Here is an 18389-nt window from a genome sequence, read left to right as displayed (position 1 = left end):
GGAAATTTTAAGGAATAGATTCATGGCTTAATGATTTAGATAACTCCATCAAAATTTCGAATTTCATTTGCTCTTGAATGAATAATGGGAATCAAAATCAATAGGGGTTTTATGCTAACAAAATACAACATATTCATCAGAAAATTATAAAATTCTCAAACGAGAGTAGATGCTGCCATGGTTGTTGAAGTTAAGAAGTTCTTGCTACTGTGTTTGTGAAATGCTTGTTTGGGATGATTATGATGGAGTGATTGCAGGGTGTTGATGATGATAGATGAAGATGATAATGATGGTGGTGTAGTGACTAAATAGTAGGTTTATCTTTTTTCCTGGGTTTTATTGATGAAGGTTGAATGGTGATGAAAATGAAGGAAGAAAAAGAAGAAGGTAAATAAATTAGGTGTTGGTGATACATTATAAAATGAGATAGACCTTCGTAATCTAACAGTCTACTTTTTTAGGAGATTAAAATTATCAAAATTGAATCAAATTGAATAAAAGAAATAAGTTAAGGGACATGTTTGAGAAAGTTAAGACTTATGAGACCAAATTGAATAAAAGAAATAAGTTATGGGACCGGCAGATCAATTAAGCCTATATATATATATATATAGGGATTTGCTAGAACACACCCACTAATTTTTATGTGGGAGTGTTTTAGCAAGTTATAATTAAAAAGTTAATAAATACACCTTAAGGTGTATGTTGCTATAACACACCTTATAAAAAAAGCAAGTGGGTGTGTTCTAGCAAATCCTACAGGCATTTGCTAGAATACACCCACTTATTTTTTAGAAGGAGTATTTTAGCAAGTAAATAACTAAAAAGTGGTTAAATACACCTTAAGGTGTAGCTTTGCTAAAACACTCCCACATAAAAACTAGTGGGTGTGTTCTAGCAAACCCCATATATATATATATGAGACAGGATCCGTTGACACCAGGTGTCAACGGATTCGTTGACACCAAATCTTAAGCGTTCATTTCTCTTAATCTAATGGTCAATAATGATTCATCAAAATCTTAATGTGGACATTCAATATTTTATATCTCACTTTTAAGACTATTTATTATATTCTCTCTCATCAATCTCATTCACATTCTTCCCTAAAACCTCATTTTTTTTTGTCCGTTTCTTCCTTCTATCATCCATGGTGTTTCTATCATTTACCATTGTTGGAGGTAGAAATTTCATGATTCTTGAATTTTAAATTTCATCAAATTTCTAATGCATCAGCCGAAAAAGCTCCTTAAATTTTGCAAGAAAATACTGATGTTTATAGGATGCTTAATTATATCAAAGCAATCATGAAGGTTCAACGCCATTGGGAGAAATAATTGGATGAGGAGATTGAGACATACTTCAATCCATTTGTTATAATTATAGGTTTTTAACCATGATTGCAAAGTTAATTAAAATGTCACCAGGTAATATCCTTCGCTCCAAATGAATTGGTTTTGGTTAAAGTTGAAATTTGAGATTGTTGGGAGTATAACAAATTTTATGCTTTTGGTAAATGAAAAACCATTAAATTGAATTGCTGCCATTCCTGAGATCGGTGGGGAAAACGAACATGTTCATTCTTGAAAGCATTAAAGATGAGGTGAGCATAATTAGTGTGCGGGTCACCTCATGTTAGTGATTTAGGGAATAAATACATACCATTAGATCAATTAATTCAATGGATGAGATTTGATGTCAATATAACCGTTGACACCTGGTGTCAACGGATCCTGTCTCATATATATATATATATATATATATATATATCAAATAATTAAAATTTAATGGAAGAAACATATGAGAAAAAAAATATGGGATTTGAATTGAACGATTCGCTTTAAAATTTGAAGTAATTTTAAGATTTTTTTAGTAACAGTTTCAAAAATTCAATTATACTCCACTTTTCAGATTAAATTTCAACATGTTGAGAGTTTTCATCACCTCTATCTTCCACATCATTTCTCAACAAATTTCAACTCCCCATTGTACAATTACTAAGTGTTGAAATTGTCATTCAACACAACCATTGTATTTGGTCTTATGTCCTCTCGTGAACCATTTATCTTCTCTTCCATTGCACTTCCTTCATCTCTTTACTTCGTAGTCATTTCACTTCATCTGTGCAACCAAGTTTTCTCAAATATCACAAAATTAAAACCTCAACCAAGTTTTATTGGCATTCTTTTTTTTTTTTACAAGATTTGAGTTCCATTTATGAATGTATACTTCATTTTGTTGATTATAAGTGATTATGTTTATTCTTCAATTTCGAGTAAGAAAGTAGAGTGTTTCGTTTTCTGCAATTTTTACACAAATTCAGTTTAAGTACGTTTACAAAAAAACTTTTCTACAAAAAACTCAGTTCAGTTATGTTTTTACTTAAACTCGTGTAGACTCTGAATTTTCAAATCTTATCCAAACATAGTTGAAATACAATTACAAAAATTAAGTTCAAGTATGTTTATGTAAACTCAGTTCAAGTCCACTCACACAAACTTTAGTTCAGGTATGTTTTATGTAAACTTAATTTAAGTATTGTTTTCGCACGCAAACACGATTCAAGTACATTTATGCAAATTTAGTTCAAATATATTTAGGTAAACTAATTTCAAGTATGTTTACAGCAAGGCTATGTTGGATATTATATTATTGTTGAATCTAGTTTTAATGAATAATCACCAAAGAAAGTGAGACCTTTCCGTTTTTAAGTTTTCTTCGGTTGTTTTGTTTGTTGAAAAACAAGTGATGTACTTTTTTGCAGCAAAGAAAAATGAAAAGCTCTTGTTTGTACGGTTTTTAATTAAAATCAAGGCTTTTGAATTTACATTATTAAAATAATCAAAAAACAATATACCTTATGCTAAATAAATCATGTCTGAGACAAAAAGTTCAACGTTATGAATGTTAGAAGAGAATAAAAGACAGGTTAAATTTCTATACTAACTTCTAACATAAACAATGACCGAGTTACATGCACTTTCATATGCAGAAATAAAAATACTACAGCTATGTTTTACAAAAATATAAATGCTTGAGGTTTTGGTATAAATGATAACAAACTTTCGCCAAATAATTCAAACACTGGAGGTAGCAATTGTCCTGCATCTATGTCATCCTTCCAAGCCTGAGCTAGAATGGAAGAGGAAGTGTTGTTTTCGTTGGATAATTGACGACCCATTGATGATGACATGCCGACACTTGAATTAGAAACTCCCATCATGGTGGGAAATCCACTTGTTGACCCTTGCATGTTGTCAACTGACATGGAATTCATTGGTGCCACAACCCCACTAACACCTGTTGCAAATTAAGGTTGTCAATCTATTGAGTTAACTCGTAAATGTCTCGGTCACAAAAATGAGTGAACTAGCATGTAAACTCGTTTATATAAACTTTTACGATTTCAAGTAAGCTGATAAAATTTGGTAAACTCTCAATTTTACTAGTAGTTTAGTTTGCAATTCTACACTGATTTGGCCTTAAAATGTAAATTTTAGTCAGTATTGTTTGAAATCTGGTTTAGTTATTCATGTGTTAAAATATATATATTGGTTTTAAAATGTAAAGATTTGGTCATTCTTGTTTTATCGAAAATGTTTTCCATTAGCACTTTTAACCATTTTAGTTTGCATTCCATTTTTTTAAGGGGTATTGCTTCAAAGACAACACAATTCATTATGCATCAAAATTAAGTCATACCTGGCATTGCAATCATGGCTTTTCCATTGCCACTTGAAGTAGCACGACTTTGAGGAGAAAGCAAACTACTAAATCTCTTGACCTTTTCATGCATATTTTGGCCTACTGCACACTGAAAGGTTTATGACTTCAGTAATTAGGTAAAAAGATGTTCAGAAAATGAAAAAAAACAAATAATTCATGCATAATCGAAACTAGGTACGTTGCCACATCATTCAATGACAATTGACAACATGTTTAATTGAATTTGACAACACATGATTGGATAACAGTGTATTTTCTTTTTGGATTGTGTCAATATTAAAGTCAATGACAAAAATTACAACTCACCAGCAAGGCTCCGTATACTTGCCATGCTTCTTGCCTTTTTATTTCATTTTTTTGCTTCTCAAGCTGCTTTTCGGGCTCAAGGAGATGCAAATATGGCTCCAGATTTGGAAGTATAAGCAAACGAACCTATGCAAATGAATGAGCACTATAAATACCACATCCAAGAAAAAATTAATCATAGCTATCTTCATTGAGTTATTGTCGTCAAGAGAGCATCACATAACTAATGAGACCAGTTTTACAACCCCGGGCCGTTATCTACCAATCCACTCTGCTAATATTAAAATACAAAGGCTAGAAGATACATACCAGTCTTGATCCAAGAGCTGCTATTCCTTTGATTGCACCATAATGTTGAGGCAGAGCTTTTGTAGGGTCCAAGAAAGTGTGAAGAAACGTCTTTGTCACACGTGGCTGAAGATTGTGATACATATGCCCAAATCTGTAAAATTCAGACTACGAACATAAAAACTCAATATAAATAATGCATACAACCTTATAATTTCTTATTCTTCTATAGTTTTAACTTTGATATATTTAATATTACCCACACACACACACACACAAGTAACAGCCTCAACAGTGAGCATTTAACATGGAACCAGATTGCACATCAGTAAAAGTGGACCTTCTCATTTATCTTCTTCGGACTATCAAGTTAAATTATAATTGAATGAGCTTTGCTATAATTTATACTCTTATCATCTATTGAAAGAAGGCCAAACCTTTTGCATATCAAAGCAACAAGATTAGCACTGAAATCCCTAAGCTCCCAGTGATTATCAGACAGTCTGTTTCCAATCCTTTTTGCAACAATGCAAGTAATGATAGGCGGCATCAATTGGTGTAACTGATGGAATTTGACAAAAAATTGGTTAGAAACTGAAATTCAGAAGACATATGTATAACATACCAATGATCAACCTTGCAACCTCATCAGCATTATCATAGAAGGAAATAATCATACGAATTTGATGAAAGTTTAGATGCAAAGACAAACACCGTACTTACATAAAGTTCTATGTGTATGTGAGGATTTTGCAAAAGGCTCCGCACAAGGCGCATCAAGGCAAATAAGATGTTTAAATTATTTAAATTCCGTGCCACCTGATATGGTAAGGGGAAAAAGATAAAAATGAGTACTTAAAAAGTATATTTCGCACTATATATAAGAAACTTAACCAAAAAACGTAATAGATATAAACCTGTCAATACCTCATCAGCAACAAAGCGTGTGAAATAAGGAACTAAAGGATGGAGTCCTGAGTCAGTTGCCAAGGTAACCAACGCTCTTCTAAAAAGAATGGAGCCAGATTTATTCAAAATCAGCTCAATTATTTTTTCGTAGTAAAGCTGTAGATGAAACAAAGCTCATTAATGTTGATCAGTAAATAAGAAATTACTTTAAAACAGTACATTTCATATAAAGTGTATACCTGAAGCTCCGTCGTTATTACATGTTTAACAGGTAATTTGATATCCACAGGAAGCCTATCTTCTTTATATTCAGAATTTTTTATCTCAGTGGAAGCTGCAAGTAACATAATGCAAGTAAAATTGTCAAATGGTTGGAAAATTACTTTCTATTCATATACCTCATAGTAACTGAACAAAATAAAACGGAGTGAAATCATGCCGATAACGAAATACAAAATTCACACTAGTTCTAATCTTCAATACTATAATAGGTAGGTTAAATAAGAAGAAATTAGTAATGGTAATATGAACTACCCAATAATGTTTAGTGAATCTAATATACTAAGGGGCACTCAAATCTAAATAATTACCTTCAGGTGGAGCATTTTCGGGAATTGCAGGTTGCACACCTTCAATAGCCAACCAGTGACTGGTAATTGATGTATCAAGGGGTGCTTTCGGTAAATCTGCTTCAACCAACTATTCGAATCAAGAAAAATAGGAAGAATATCATATCAGGATTCAGGAAGCAATTCTTCAACTACTTCAGTTCAAACAAAAAAGTCTAGAAGTACCTACAAAAAGCTTACATCTTTAATATCCACATCCTTATCATCAATGTAGAACAAATCATTGTGTCCAGCAGCTTTTTTGAACCGAGGAGGATCGTTAGAGGCGAAACCATATATCGGCTGATACATAAATACAAACATAAGAAAAAAGAAAACAGCAACAATAAATCAACAACAACAACTAAGCTTTATCCCCTCTCAAAAAGAAAAAAACTAAGCTTTATCCAACTAGGTGTGATCACTACATGGACCAAATGTCATAGTGTTCTATTCTGTAATAAACAATGTGTATACATAAAGACAAATGGAAACCCAAACAATACAATCAAAACTAAAACAGGAGTTAGCTCAAACAGAAATTAAGGGCCCATTCGGGGTGGTTGTTAGTTTTTGGTTTTGAAAATCAATTTCAAAACCAAAATCTGTTCAGGTAAAAATTGGGTTTATTTCGATTTTTAATTAATTTAAACACAGTTTTTCGCTAAAACTAAACCAAAAAAATAGGTTTTCTGTTTTGGGTTGTTGGTTTCTAGTTTCACTTCTCGTGACCTTTTGCGTGCTGCTCCTTCATCTTCCTGAACACGTTCTTCCTCTTCTCTGAACATCGTCCACCTTCACGACCAACCTCCACACCAGTTCCGCATGCAAGACACTGCCTCCGTCTTGCACACCCCTTTAACACCTTCCTCTTAAATGAACATCGTCCACCCCTTCACCACCAGAACACAGGTGCCACTGCTGCTCCAAATAGTGCTTAACATAGCAGCACCCGGTAACTTGTTGATGCCTTGTACCCCATCGTGCACCGCCACATTGCTGCCATACGACCCACCACTCCATCACCATGTTGCAACCGGCACTGTTCTCTTAATTGCAGCAAGTAACGATAAGTTATGAGAGTTCATTTCATTGTAAGGCCCAGTTTTTGTCAGACGTTGATATGGTTTTTATTTATTCATCGTTGATTCGCTCTTGGTGCGGAGGTGATGAGAAGATTTCAATAATAGAATTGGTTTTGGTTTTGAAAATTTCAAAACAGAAAACCACCCCAAACGGACCCTAACATAACCACTAATTTACTAACATTTATCTATGAAAAAAAGAAGATAAAAGATAGGTGTAAATTTAAAAATTGTTGCTTTTAGTCCCTGACCGCAAAAACGAATACAAGAAAAGTAATTATAACATTTTCAACAAACATAAAATTTATAGCACTTTGAAAACCAATCCTATCAAATAAAAAGTCAGGCAAACACATGAAAAGTAAACCAGGGTCCTCCACAACCACAATCTCGGGCACGACATAACAATTATTCATCTCGCCAAAACTACAAACCGACCGCGGCTACAACGGCAGCAATTTACAGCAACTGCTATTTAGGTCTCATTTGGATTGGCTTATGCAAAAAATATAATCTTTTGAGTTTATGAAAAATAGCTTATGCAAAAAAGTAATTTTTTATGTTAAGTCATAAGTTCTCACTAACGAAAATTGTATCTTCATTAAAACAACTTATGAATAATATAAAAGCTTATTATTTGCATAAGCTTAAAAACAAGTCAATCCAAACAGGTCCTTAAAACCCTGAAGTAAAGCAAAACACAGACACTCATCGGATTAGACGTGTCCCGGTGTCGGACACAGGACATTGTGTCAACACAACACCACCACATATAAATTACACTGAATTATGAGATATTCTCAAATTATTATCGGTGTCGGCGTGTCAGTGTCCGTGTCCGTGTTACAAGCAAAGCAAAGTTACCTCTAAATTCCTCAATGCAAGTGCAGTATCAAAATCATCAGTAGTAAGAAAAGTTCTCATAGAATGGCGCATACATTTAATTGATTCCTGAAAAATAAAAAAAAATAAAAAAGGGTTTAAATTGATTTAAATTGAAAATTGGGGAAAAAGGGTATAAGAAAAAAGAATTAATAAATAGCTACCTGCATAATTTCACGAATGCGATATTCAAGATCGGGTGAAAGAGCAAGGGCAACATCGGAAGATAAATTGTTGATGCCAAGGGTTTGTGCAATTACTTCAATTGATTCCTTTGGAATCACACTCATCTTGTCTTGTTTTTCAATCTTTACTAAATTGAATCAATGTTTTAGGGTGTTAATAAAGAAAGGGTTTTGGATTTGGTTTTTATATTTATTTATTTTTTTCAAACAGGTTTTGGATTTGGTGTTTGTTTCTGTGATGCTATGTTATTTTATTCTTTATTTTTTTATTTTTGTATAAGTAAATGTTTTTTCATGAGTATTCATAATTTTGTATCCATCCCTATATAAATAAAATTTTGATTTAAGTAGGAAAATCTAACAGAAACTAAAACTTGTGATTTTTTAAAGGATTAAAAATTCTACATATTTATAGGACCCATTTATTTTTTAACCTTCTGTTTAAATAAAGAAATATATGATCTTTGGATGAAATTTTTATTTTCAATTATACTAATCATTTAAATTATTCTAATTATAATTTTAAAAAATGGGTTAAATATCATTTGATAATGGATTTCAAAAAATTTATAGCCACATTCAACGATAAAAATAAGCATACATGAAAAGATCGGCATATTAGTGTCCGTCTTGATGCTAATACTTTTTTTTTTCAAAGTGAAAAAAAAAAAAAAGGAAAAGGACATAAGAAAAAGAAAAACAAAGGAACTAGCGCCTCATGAAGAGGAGTTCCCATAGTATCCGCCCTGAGCAGAGGGAGCAGATCCTCTAGAGGATAAGTATGAATTATAAACTCAGCATTTACTGAAGCTCCCAACTTAGTCATGAAATCCACACATTGATTGCCTTATACAAGAGTATGATAAATAGAGAAATTTCAGGTAGCAAAAAGGTCCTTAATATCCTTAACAAGAATTGTGTAGATGTGAAACTGCGTTTGATGCTAGTACTTATAAAAACACAAAATTTATTGTCAAATAAAATTTAAAAAGATATATATTTTTATAAAATACAATTTTAAAAGAGTGGAGTCATTGGAGTACCAAGATCGTATAAAGGATACTGTAAAAAAAATCATAAAGGGTAGATGTGTCCAAATTCAAACTGATTTAAAATAAAATCGCAAATTGACTAAAACAAACTAAAAAGCAAATAAAATTGAATATTTTTAAATGAGTTTAGATGTCGTTTATTGAAAACCGTTTGAATTAGATCAAATTTCATATATTTTTCTTACTTTCAAAACCACAATTTTCAAGATTGGTCACCATTTAACAAGCTAAGTGTAATTCTAGCGTACTTGTTTTAAGATGTTTTATGTGATTTTATGTGATGTTTCAATGTTTGATACACAGACACTGGAAGTTCCGTTTAATGTTCCAACATTATGTAGTGAACAAATAAAAAGCAAGGAAATAAATGACAAGTAAAAAAGCACAGTGACAAACACACCTACTCTAAGGCTACCAAGCCAGGAAGGAAATCCACTAGTGTAGTCCTTATTCTAAAGTTTTCAACAAAATCCTCGTTTACACTTAAGACCTAGGATCTACCCGTCTAGACTTTAACCTAGGAACTCCTAGATCTGAGATCTCATCTCACTATCCTACAGTCAACCATAGCCCATGTGATTATCAGACTAAAAACACACAAATGGTGAAGTTACCTTCAAACAAACAACTATGACCTTGCTTACAAGTTTGGTGTAGCACAACGAGTTTACAACTCAATAAACAGTCCTTAACATGTATCAAGATGATACAAGAAAGGCTCACAATAAACTGTACTAAATTTGCGGCCAATACAAATACTCAACACTAAGTTCCACATATAAGCCTGATTCAAGATTGTCCTATATCTATACCCCAATCCACCTCTTTTTGGTTTACAAATAATTTTCCATGAAATTAAGCGACATTTTCTATGCTCAATAGTTTTGTCCTATATGAGCGAGATTAGGTTTAATGTTCCAAAAATCGAGTGTTAACTCGTCGATTTTACTGAGTTTACGTTTTAAGATACCAAAATCGTGTCAACTCAAAGATAAACTCGATTTCTAGTAAACTTAGGTAAAATCTGGTAAACTCGGAATGTAAGTCGATTTTTTATTTTTTTTTATATAGTTTTATTAACAATTTTAAGAACTTGTGAAACTTGCCTTTTTGGATGGTTAAGACTTAAGATACTTATGATTTTGCAAGTTTATTTTGTTTTTTGATTTTTAGTTGAACATAATGTTTTATTACGGTGGTTGAAAACCTTCATAATTTAATCATATTTTGCACTATTGGATTATTTACAATATTATATTAGGTTACATATGTCAAGTAAATAAAAAAATTATTTAATTTTAATTTTAGGTAAACTCGTACGAGTTCTCGAGCTGAGTTTACGTGGACAAAACGAGCTAAGGTAAACTTTTAAGTTATAAAACTTTCATGAGGTTTGTTACCTCTTCCCTATTTCAAGGGATTCCACTTCCCTTGATCAACCATGTCTTGAATTAATGAACCAACCTTTCTAAATTAAGGACATACCATATCTCCTTGTAGCCCTCTTGAAGTTTGAAAAGTATTTGTTTTAGAACCATTCCAATTGATGCTCATTGAGGTAGAGGAAAATATTTGTTAATTGATCGCTCAACTATTTTAAATTTGACCCTAACTTAAGCATTTGAATTGCCTCAATTTCTAATGTTTAATGGAGCTTTCAATTAACACCTCCAAACACACTCTTTGATTGTGATTTTAGAATAAAACTTTTATATTTGAATACACATTATTCTCAAACACCCATTTAACAATTCATTTTCTCATTATATTTCCCCTTCCTATCGCCATCTACACACACGGTTATCTATTTGTTTATCTTTTGTGATGTTAAATAGGTGTACAATGTACACAAATAACTTCTATAGAACAACGTTAATCAGTCAATGAAGATCAATTTAATTGATAAGGAGTTGAATTCATATATTAAAAAGTCATGAATTCAATTCCCACCGCCGGTGTTTTGGTGAGTGACTTATAAGTAATTTTGTCGGTGTTCATTGTTAGAGTCACATATGAGACAAAAGATAGCATGAACATGTATTTATAAGTGGGGGTAATCTCTACCTTACAAGTCGGTTTTGTGAGGTTGTGTTCGGCCCAACCACAATTTCTAAGATGTTATCATAGCCTCCATTAAAATCCATTGGGGCACATGCTATCGAGCCACCTAATATTCATGTCCTCGAACCAAGCCCAATTGCTAGTCATGAGAGGGTGTGTTAAAGAGTTAAAGAGTCCAACATCAAATAAAAGATGATTTAAACAAGTGTTTATAAGTTGAGGTAATCCTCACCTAATCTCCACCTCACAAACTGGTTTTGTGAAGTTGTCATAGGCCTAACCACAATTTCCAAGACTTGAACCTTGAGGTATGCCCCAAACCCAACACATCTCAACTCAACTTTTTATAAAAAAATAAAAATAAAAAAACTGTTAGTCAACCATACAAAGGCACGGTCATGTCAGAGTGGAGCTCAATAATGCATTGGATATAATGTAATAATAAACATGAAATAAATCACGAAAATAACAAGTCAAAGTCTTCTCTCTGGCATCTGTAACACCCAGCTGTGATAAGCTAACAAGTCATCTCCTGCCACAGAAATCCACTCCTAGATCAGGTATGGTGCTTTCATGCACGCTCTGAATATATCAATGGTAAAACTGGTTTCTTGCTCTGAATTGGATGTTTTAGCTATTAAATGTTCTTTCTTTTGCATACATAAATAAGTTCATTATTCTGTAACATTAGGATTCTAGGCTTGATTAAAGTTTGAGTTTTGTATAGCATGTTTCCTTTAATATAAAAGTTTATTTATATTAAATTGTATTTTCCTAAGCTGGAACAATTCTTTGCCAGACTTTACTTACTTCGGATTATCAAGGGACCTTTCGCCTGAGAATAAGAGGGTTAACACCAAAAAAATATTCAATTCCATTGCAAGTATGACAAACTCTATTTATTTTTATTTTTTTTATGATCCAACAACTAATTACATAACTATGCTCGAGGTAAATATTTGACTAACTATGCACATGATTCTATTGTTAGGGTTGCCTTTGAGTTCATGGCAGATATTGTTATCACAACTGTTGCTAAAGTTTCTGAATATATTATTGGACCGGTAATACGCGAAGGAAAATACTTTCTTTGTGTCGGTAAAATTATCAAAGATATTGAAAATGAAATAAATGAGTTGATATTTGAAAGGGATAACTTGTTGGATCGAGTTGAACAAGCCAAGCAAAGAACTGAAATTATCGAGAAACCTGTGGAAAAGTGGCTACATGATGTGCAGAGCCTACTAGAAGAGGTGGAAGAATTAGAACAAAGGATGAGAGCAAACACCAGTTGCTTTCGAGGAGAATTTCCAGCATGGAGAAGATATCGTATCAGACGGAAAATGGTAAAGAAGGGAGAGGCATTGGGAAAATTAAGATGCAAAAGTGATATTCAACCATTTTCTCATTATGCTCCTCTTCCAGGCATTCAATACCAGTCGTCCGAGAATTTTACTTACTTCCAATCAACAAAAGCGGCTTACAATCAGCTCTTGGAGTTACTAAATGATGATTGCATCTATATGATAGGTGTGTATGGAATGGGTGGATGTGGGAAAACAACACTTGTAACCGAAGTCGGTAAGAAGGCTCAGGAATCAAATATGTTCGATAAGGTAATATCTATCACAGTGTCTCAAACTCAAAATATTAGAGACATTCAAGGAAAAATGGCAGACATGTTAAACTTGAAACTCAAGGAAGAAAGCGAAGAGGGAAGAGCACAACGGTTGTGGTTGAGTTTGAAAGAAAATAAACGAATTCTTGTTATAATTGATGATTTATGGAAAGAGTTTAATTTGATGAATATAGGGATTCACATAGACAATGTTAACAAGGGCGCATGGAAAATCCTTGTAACCACTCGTAATCAGCAAGTATGCACTTTAATGGACTGTCAAAAGAATATTCACCTGGCGCTCTTATCTAAAGATGAATCCTGGACTTTGTTCCAAAAGCATGCAAAGATTACTGACAAGTTTTCCAAGTCAATGGATGGTGTGCCACGAGAACTCTGCGATAAATGTAAGGGACTGCCCCTAGCTATTGTAACTATGGCGTCTTGCTTAAAAGGAAAGCATAAAAGTGAGTGGGATGTTGCACTACATAAGATGAGGAATTCATCAGCATTTGATGATCACGATGAAGGAGTGAGAAATGCTTTGAGTTGTCTTGAACTAAGCTATAAATATTTACAAAACAAGGAAGCAGAGTTGCTCTTTTTGTTGTGTTCTATGTTTCCAGAAGATTGCAACATATCAATCGATGATTTAATCCTATATGCAATAGGACTAGGTGTGGGAGGAAGATCTCCACTGAAGTTATCAAGGAGTTTGGTTCAAGTCGGCATAAACAAGCTTTTAGAATCATGTTTGCTGATGCCGGCTAAAGACATGCAATGCGTGAAGATGCATGACTTGGTTCGTGAAGTGGCCATATGGATAGCAAAGAGGTCAGGGAATCAAAAAATTTTGCTAAATGTTGACAAACCTCTCAACACCTTGGCAGGGGACGATAGTATGCAAAATTATTTTGCGGTATCATCATGGTGGCACAATGAAATTCCAATTATTGGTTCATTGCAGGCTGCAAACCTTGAAATGTTGTTGCTACACATAAATACCAGTATATCACAAAGTTCCTTTGTTTTATCAAATTTAACATTTGAAGGAATAGAAGGGCTCAAGGTATTTTCTCTAACCAATGATTCCAATAGTGAAGTACTATTCTCATTGCCTCCATCAATCCAAATGTTGACAAATGTTCGAACTCTGCGCTTGAATGGGTTGAAGTTGGGTAACATTTCTTTTATAGCAAGCTTAACAAGGCTCGAGGTTCTTGACTTGCGACATTGTGACTTCAATGAACTTCCATGCGAAATAGGTAGCCTCACAAGACTGAAGCTACTAGATTTGTCAAGATGTCATTTTTATCAACAAACCTATAATGGTGCAGTTGGGAGATGTTCACAACTAGAAGCATTATACGTTTTGCCACGCAACACTGTACAATTTGTTCTTGAGATCATTCCTGAGATCGTTGTAGATATTGGTTGTCTCTCAAAGTTGCAGTGTTTTTCAATTCATGATTCTTTGGTTCTACCTTATTTTAGTAAAAGGACAAGATCTCTAGGATTAAGGGATTTTAATATTTCCACATTAAGGGAATCCAAAGGGAATATTCTACAAATATCTGAAAATGTTGCTTTTACACGCCTCCATGGAGGATGTAAAAATATCATCCCAGACATGGTTGAAGTTGTGGGAGGCATGAATGATTTAACTTCTCTATGGCTTGATGAATGCCCAGAGATAGAATGCATCTTTGATATAACCTCTAATGGCAAGATAGATGATTTGATTCCCAAGTTTGTCGAGTTACGCCTTCGGTTTATGGATAACTTGACAGTGTTGTGTCAAGGTCCAATTCTTCAAGTGCAATGCTTCTTTGATAAACTAGAAGAACTTGTAATTTATCATTGCAAGAATTTACGCATCACATTTCCACGGGAATGTAACTTGCAGAATCTCAAGATCCTCAGTTTAGAGTATTGCAAGTCTGGTGAAGTACTCTTTCCGAAATCTGTTGCTCAAAGTCTGCAACAATTAGAACAACTGAAAATACGTAATTGCCATGAATTGAAGCTTATAATTGCTGCAGGTGGAAGAGAGCATGGTTGTTGTAATCCAACAAGTACTCATTTTCTCATGTCTAGTCTAAGGGAAGTTACGATTCTGGATTGTCCGATGTTAGAGTCGATATTCCCCATCTGCTATGTCGAAGGACTTGCAGAGCTGAAACGGATACATATAGCAAAAGGTCATGAGCTGAAATATATATTTGGTGAATGTGATCATGAACATCATTCATCTCACCAATACCTGAACCACACCATGCTTTCTCAACTGGAAGTTCTCAAACTCAGTTCTCTTGACAATCTCATTGGGATGTGTCCTGAATACTGTCATGCGAAGTGGCCATCTCACTCTTTGAGGGATCTTGTTGTGGAGGATTGTCCCAAATTGGATATGTCGTGGATCGCTCTTATGATTCGTTCTGGTCATAGTCAGCATCGTTTAAATGAAGTATGTAATATTTTCTAGGCTCATAATTTTATTTCATTTGATTTCATGTATTTGTTCGAATACGAATTCTGGTCACCACATTTTCCATTCTCACTCCATTATTATTCGGTTACTAACCTTTAGATATTTCATGTTCAGAACTTGCCCTTAAAACTGGAGTTGTATTTACATGTTTTGCCTCAGTTGAAATCCATATCATGGCAGGATCCTACAGCTCCAAGACAGATATGGAGTCTCCAATGTCTCCAGTATTTAAAAGTAGGTGATTGTGAAAATTTGAAATCTTTGTTCTCCATGAAGGAATCTAGAAGTCTACCAGAGTTGATGTCCATTTCTATTTACAACTCCCAAGAATTGGAACACATTGTTGCAGAAAATGAAGAACTTGTGCAGCAACCTAATGCTGAAGTCTATTTCCCAAAGCTAGCACATGTAGAAGTCAAAAGATGCAACAAGTTGAAAAGCCTTTTCCCTGTTGCTATGGTTAAAATGCTTCCGCAATTAAGCACTCTTCACATTTTCGACGCTACTCAATTTGAAGAGGTTTTTAGAAATGGCGGTGGAGACAGAACTGTAAATGAAATGGAAGTTGTTCTTATTCTTCCAAACTTGACAGAGATAACGCTCAACTTTTTACCGAGTTTTGTTCATATCTGCCAGGGTTGTAAGTTACAGGCTGTGAAACTTCAACAAATCAACATATATGAATGCCCCAAAATTGCTCCAAGTGTGAAAGAAATTCAGGTGACAAAAAGAGTTTTTATTTGCACATTCAGTAAAGAATCTAAATACATTAATTTTATTTATTTTGGAATAACAAATGTTAATATGTTCATCTATCGGGTGTGAAGATAGTTCCCGAGCTAACTAAAATTTTGAATATGTTGTTGATAAAGGTAAGGAGAAGATCCATCAATGCACAATGATGGAATTCTTGATACAAAGTTTTTCGGGAAAATTGGAAATGATGTATAAAACCAGACAATATCAATGAGGATGTTCACTGTCATTGTTCTAAACTCCCAACTTTGTGAAATCAAGTTGTTTAAGGTAATCTAATATAATCAACTTTCTCATATGTTAATGCAAAATTGTGCAAGTCTGAATTCTACTAATATAATCAGTAGAAACTAGAAACAGTTGGTGAGTATGTCAGATAACAGAAGAAGCAATAAGGCAAATTTTATTTGAGAATCTGAAGCTACTTCAAACGAAGGAAGCAACATTGTAAATTTCAAATAAAAATCTTAAACAGAAAAGTACTAACTAGGTGAGCTATTCTTGCCTTTAGACCCTCTCATCCACAACACATATCTTTATATAATAATATAGTGAAGTCATCATGAATTTGATATCATAAACATCCATATAACTTGTTTCATATAACTATTTGGCAGGTCTGCTATTCACATATTGAAACTGGTTCTGCAATGGAAGAAATTGGAGTTTTACTTCCTATCATTCAATGTTATTATTGTGATGTTTCACCTTTGTTGTAAATTGGCTTCAAATTTGTGGTTTGGAAGAACAGAGAAATCGTGACACGATTTCTTCAACGTGTCACGATTTTCCAGGCAGTGAGCATGGTTTTCAGGGTGCTCAATCGTGTCACGATTTTGGGAAAACGTGACACAATTTTCAAACTTGCTGAGTACGTTTTCCGGATAAGGTTGGTCGTACCTTGGGTCGTACGCACCAATCGTGTCACGATTTGGACAGTTGCAGACTGCTATGTAAGTGTTCTTGTGCAGATTTTGAAGAGAGCTTGAAGAGAGAGAAACTTGGATTACAAAGGAGGTAACTTTAGGGTTGAGTGTCTTTGTAGTGAGGATCTCTTGGGTTGGGAAACATTGTAAACACCTTGAGTAGTGAGATTTCACCATTGGAAGGATCAAAAGCTTCCTTTTGTGTTTTCTCTTAGGATTCATTATTGAGAGTGTGGGTAACACAAATGGGTAGAAATTAGGTCTTGCTCTTGTGTAAGCTTTTAAGCTAATTTCTTGTAACTCTTTGTAACACTTTCATCATAGTGGATTTGAGAGCTGCTCTCTCCCCCAGATTAGGTCATATTGGACCGAACTGGGTCAACAATCTTGGTGTGTTTGTTCCTTTCTTTCATTGCTTATCTCTATTGCTTTGATTATGCCTATGGTGTTGCTCTACATGGTGATTTAGGTCTGTTTTTGTTGTTGTTGCTTGGAGACACTTTATCTATTTACCACTTCCTTTGCTCCACACATCTTTGTTATTCATTTGGTGTGATGTTGTTCAAGAATTCACAACAACCTTTGTTTTTTTTTTTTATGCAGTTCTTAAATACTGTAATTTGAAAATTTTAGTTTTGCCAGATAAAATGCATGTGAGTAGAAAATGTTTTCATGATACTCTTGTAGTGAGAAACTTTTCATTTACATCATAGTATTTTTCTGTAATTTAATTCTGTGGATGCGCTATTGAGGGATCGTGTCATAAAACAGATGAACTTCTAAACCAAAATATTGGTTAGTTCCCACGAATGTCGGGGATTGTTTGAACTTTGAATGATGTACATATTCTTTTTAAACTTGCAATGTTTTATTTTATTGCACCACTAGTTATTGTCTCAGCTCTCTCTCCTGTGCTTCTATCGGCGCCTAAGCTCTCTTTAATGTGCCTCCAGCTGCTGCCTTAGTTTGACTGAACAAGCTGCGCCTCCTCATTTTGGCGAATCATAATTTTGAACCAACCTAGCTGCACCAAGATATGAATATAAACACAAATAAGGAAATTTCCTTGAAAATAAATAAATCCGACGCAATCTCAGTTGTTCGATCTTAATCAAATGACTCATATTCCGACTTTGCAAAATGAGCGCAAATTGTTGTTGACTGTATGTATAAATGATATGTATGTTATGAACCACAAATTGTTGAGTGTTTGTGCTATTGTCCAGTGCAATTACATGCATAGTTCTAAAATTGCAGTCGGCAACTGTGCCCACTATATAACAGTTTTAGACGTCTCGCAATGGCATTGCAACCGTAATTGCAGCCACATCAGCCGCATTTCATCGCTTTTAGAATGGATTCAGTAATCAGCAGAACTTTATTGCTTGAAAATGTAGAATTCGAGGTGTTTTCAATGTCTCATAATAGTTCATGAAAGTTGAAGAGAGTTAATCAATTTAGTAAATGTCGTAATTAAAGTTGGAAATATTGAATTG

At 33.9% G+C, this 18389-nt stretch overlaps 2 protein-coding genes across 8 annotated transcripts; one reads left to right on the top strand and one right to left on the bottom strand.

The window, feature by feature from the left end:
- Positions 1-2879: 2879 nt before the first annotated feature.
- Positions 2880-8209, bottom strand: LOC11443540 (transcription initiation factor TFIID subunit 6). Its single transcript, XM_003600138.4, has 12 exons — positions 7969-8209; positions 7787-7873; positions 6039-6140; positions 5820-5928; positions 5469-5563; positions 5248-5385; positions 5044-5139; positions 4758-4882; positions 4342-4474; positions 4033-4158; positions 3703-3814; positions 2880-3300 (listed from the first exon to the last, which is right to left on the bottom strand). Exons 1-12 carry the CDS (start codon positions 8092-8094, stop codon positions 3017-3019), a joined length of 1533 nt encoding a protein of 510 aa, XP_003600186.1. The 5' UTR covers positions 8095-8209; the 3' UTR covers positions 2880-3016.
- A 3313-nt stretch (positions 8210-11522) lies between these two features.
- LOC11428276 (disease resistance protein At4g27190) lies at positions 11523-16974 on the top strand. Of its 7 annotated transcripts, none has more exons than XM_024779417.2 (7): positions 11523-11662; positions 11902-11985; positions 12094-15187; positions 15326-15931; positions 16084-16237; positions 16328-16457; positions 16585-16974. In XM_024779417.2, exons 3-5 carry the CDS (start codon positions 12110-12112, stop codon positions 16111-16113), a joined length of 3714 nt encoding a protein of 1237 aa, XP_024635185.1. In that variant the 5' UTR covers positions 11523-11662; positions 11902-11985; positions 12094-12109; the 3' UTR covers positions 16114-16237; positions 16328-16457; positions 16585-16974. The 7 variants fall into 7 exon arrangements, with proteins under 7 accessions (XP_024635185.1, XP_013459911.1, XP_024635188.1 ...); XM_013604457.3 differs by having other exon boundaries at positions 16315-16457; XM_024779420.2 differs by lacking the exon at positions 16328-16457.
- The last annotated feature ends 1415 nt before the right edge of the window (positions 16975-18389 follow it).

The sequence above is a fragment of the Medicago truncatula genome, chromosome 3 (assembly GCF_003473485.1).
Source record: "Medicago truncatula cultivar Jemalong A17 chromosome 3, MtrunA17r5.0-ANR, whole genome shotgun sequence".
Classification (NCBI taxonomy): domain Eukaryota; kingdom Viridiplantae; phylum Streptophyta; class Magnoliopsida; order Fabales; family Fabaceae; genus Medicago; species Medicago truncatula.
The sequence above is the reverse complement of the archived record's forward strand: the minus strand, read 5'-3'. Positions and strand labels throughout refer to the sequence as shown.

What these genes read in the sequence shown, in the direction of transcription:
- LOC11443540 (XM_003600138.4), bottom strand. Translation starts at nt 8,094, where the DNA reads ATGAGTGTGATTCCAAAGGAATCAATTGAAGTAATTGCACAAACCCTT. An exon ending in TTGCATTGAGGAATTTAGAG is followed by an intron (nt 6,141 to 7,786) that starts GTAACTTTGCTT and finishes TTTATGTATCAG; the next exon opens with CCGATATATGGTTTCGCCTC. An exon ending in CACGCTTTGTTGCTGATGAG is followed by an intron (nt 5,140 to 5,247) that starts GTATTGACAGGT and finishes TTACCATATCAG; the next exon opens with GTGGCACGGAATTTAAATAA.
- LOC11428276 (XM_024779420.2), top strand. Translation starts at nt 12,110, where the DNA reads ATGGCAGATATTGTTATCACAACTGTTGCTAAAGTTTCTGAATATATT. An exon ending in GTCAGCATCGTTTAAATGAA is followed by an intron (nt 15,188 to 15,325) that starts GTATGTAATATT and finishes TTTCATGTTCAG; the next exon opens with AACTTGCCCTTAAAACTGGA. An exon ending in CAAGTGTGAAAGAAATTCAG is followed by an intron (nt 15,932 to 16,083) that starts GTGACAAAAAGA and finishes TTGTTGATAAAG; the next exon opens with GTAAGGAGAAGATCCATCAA.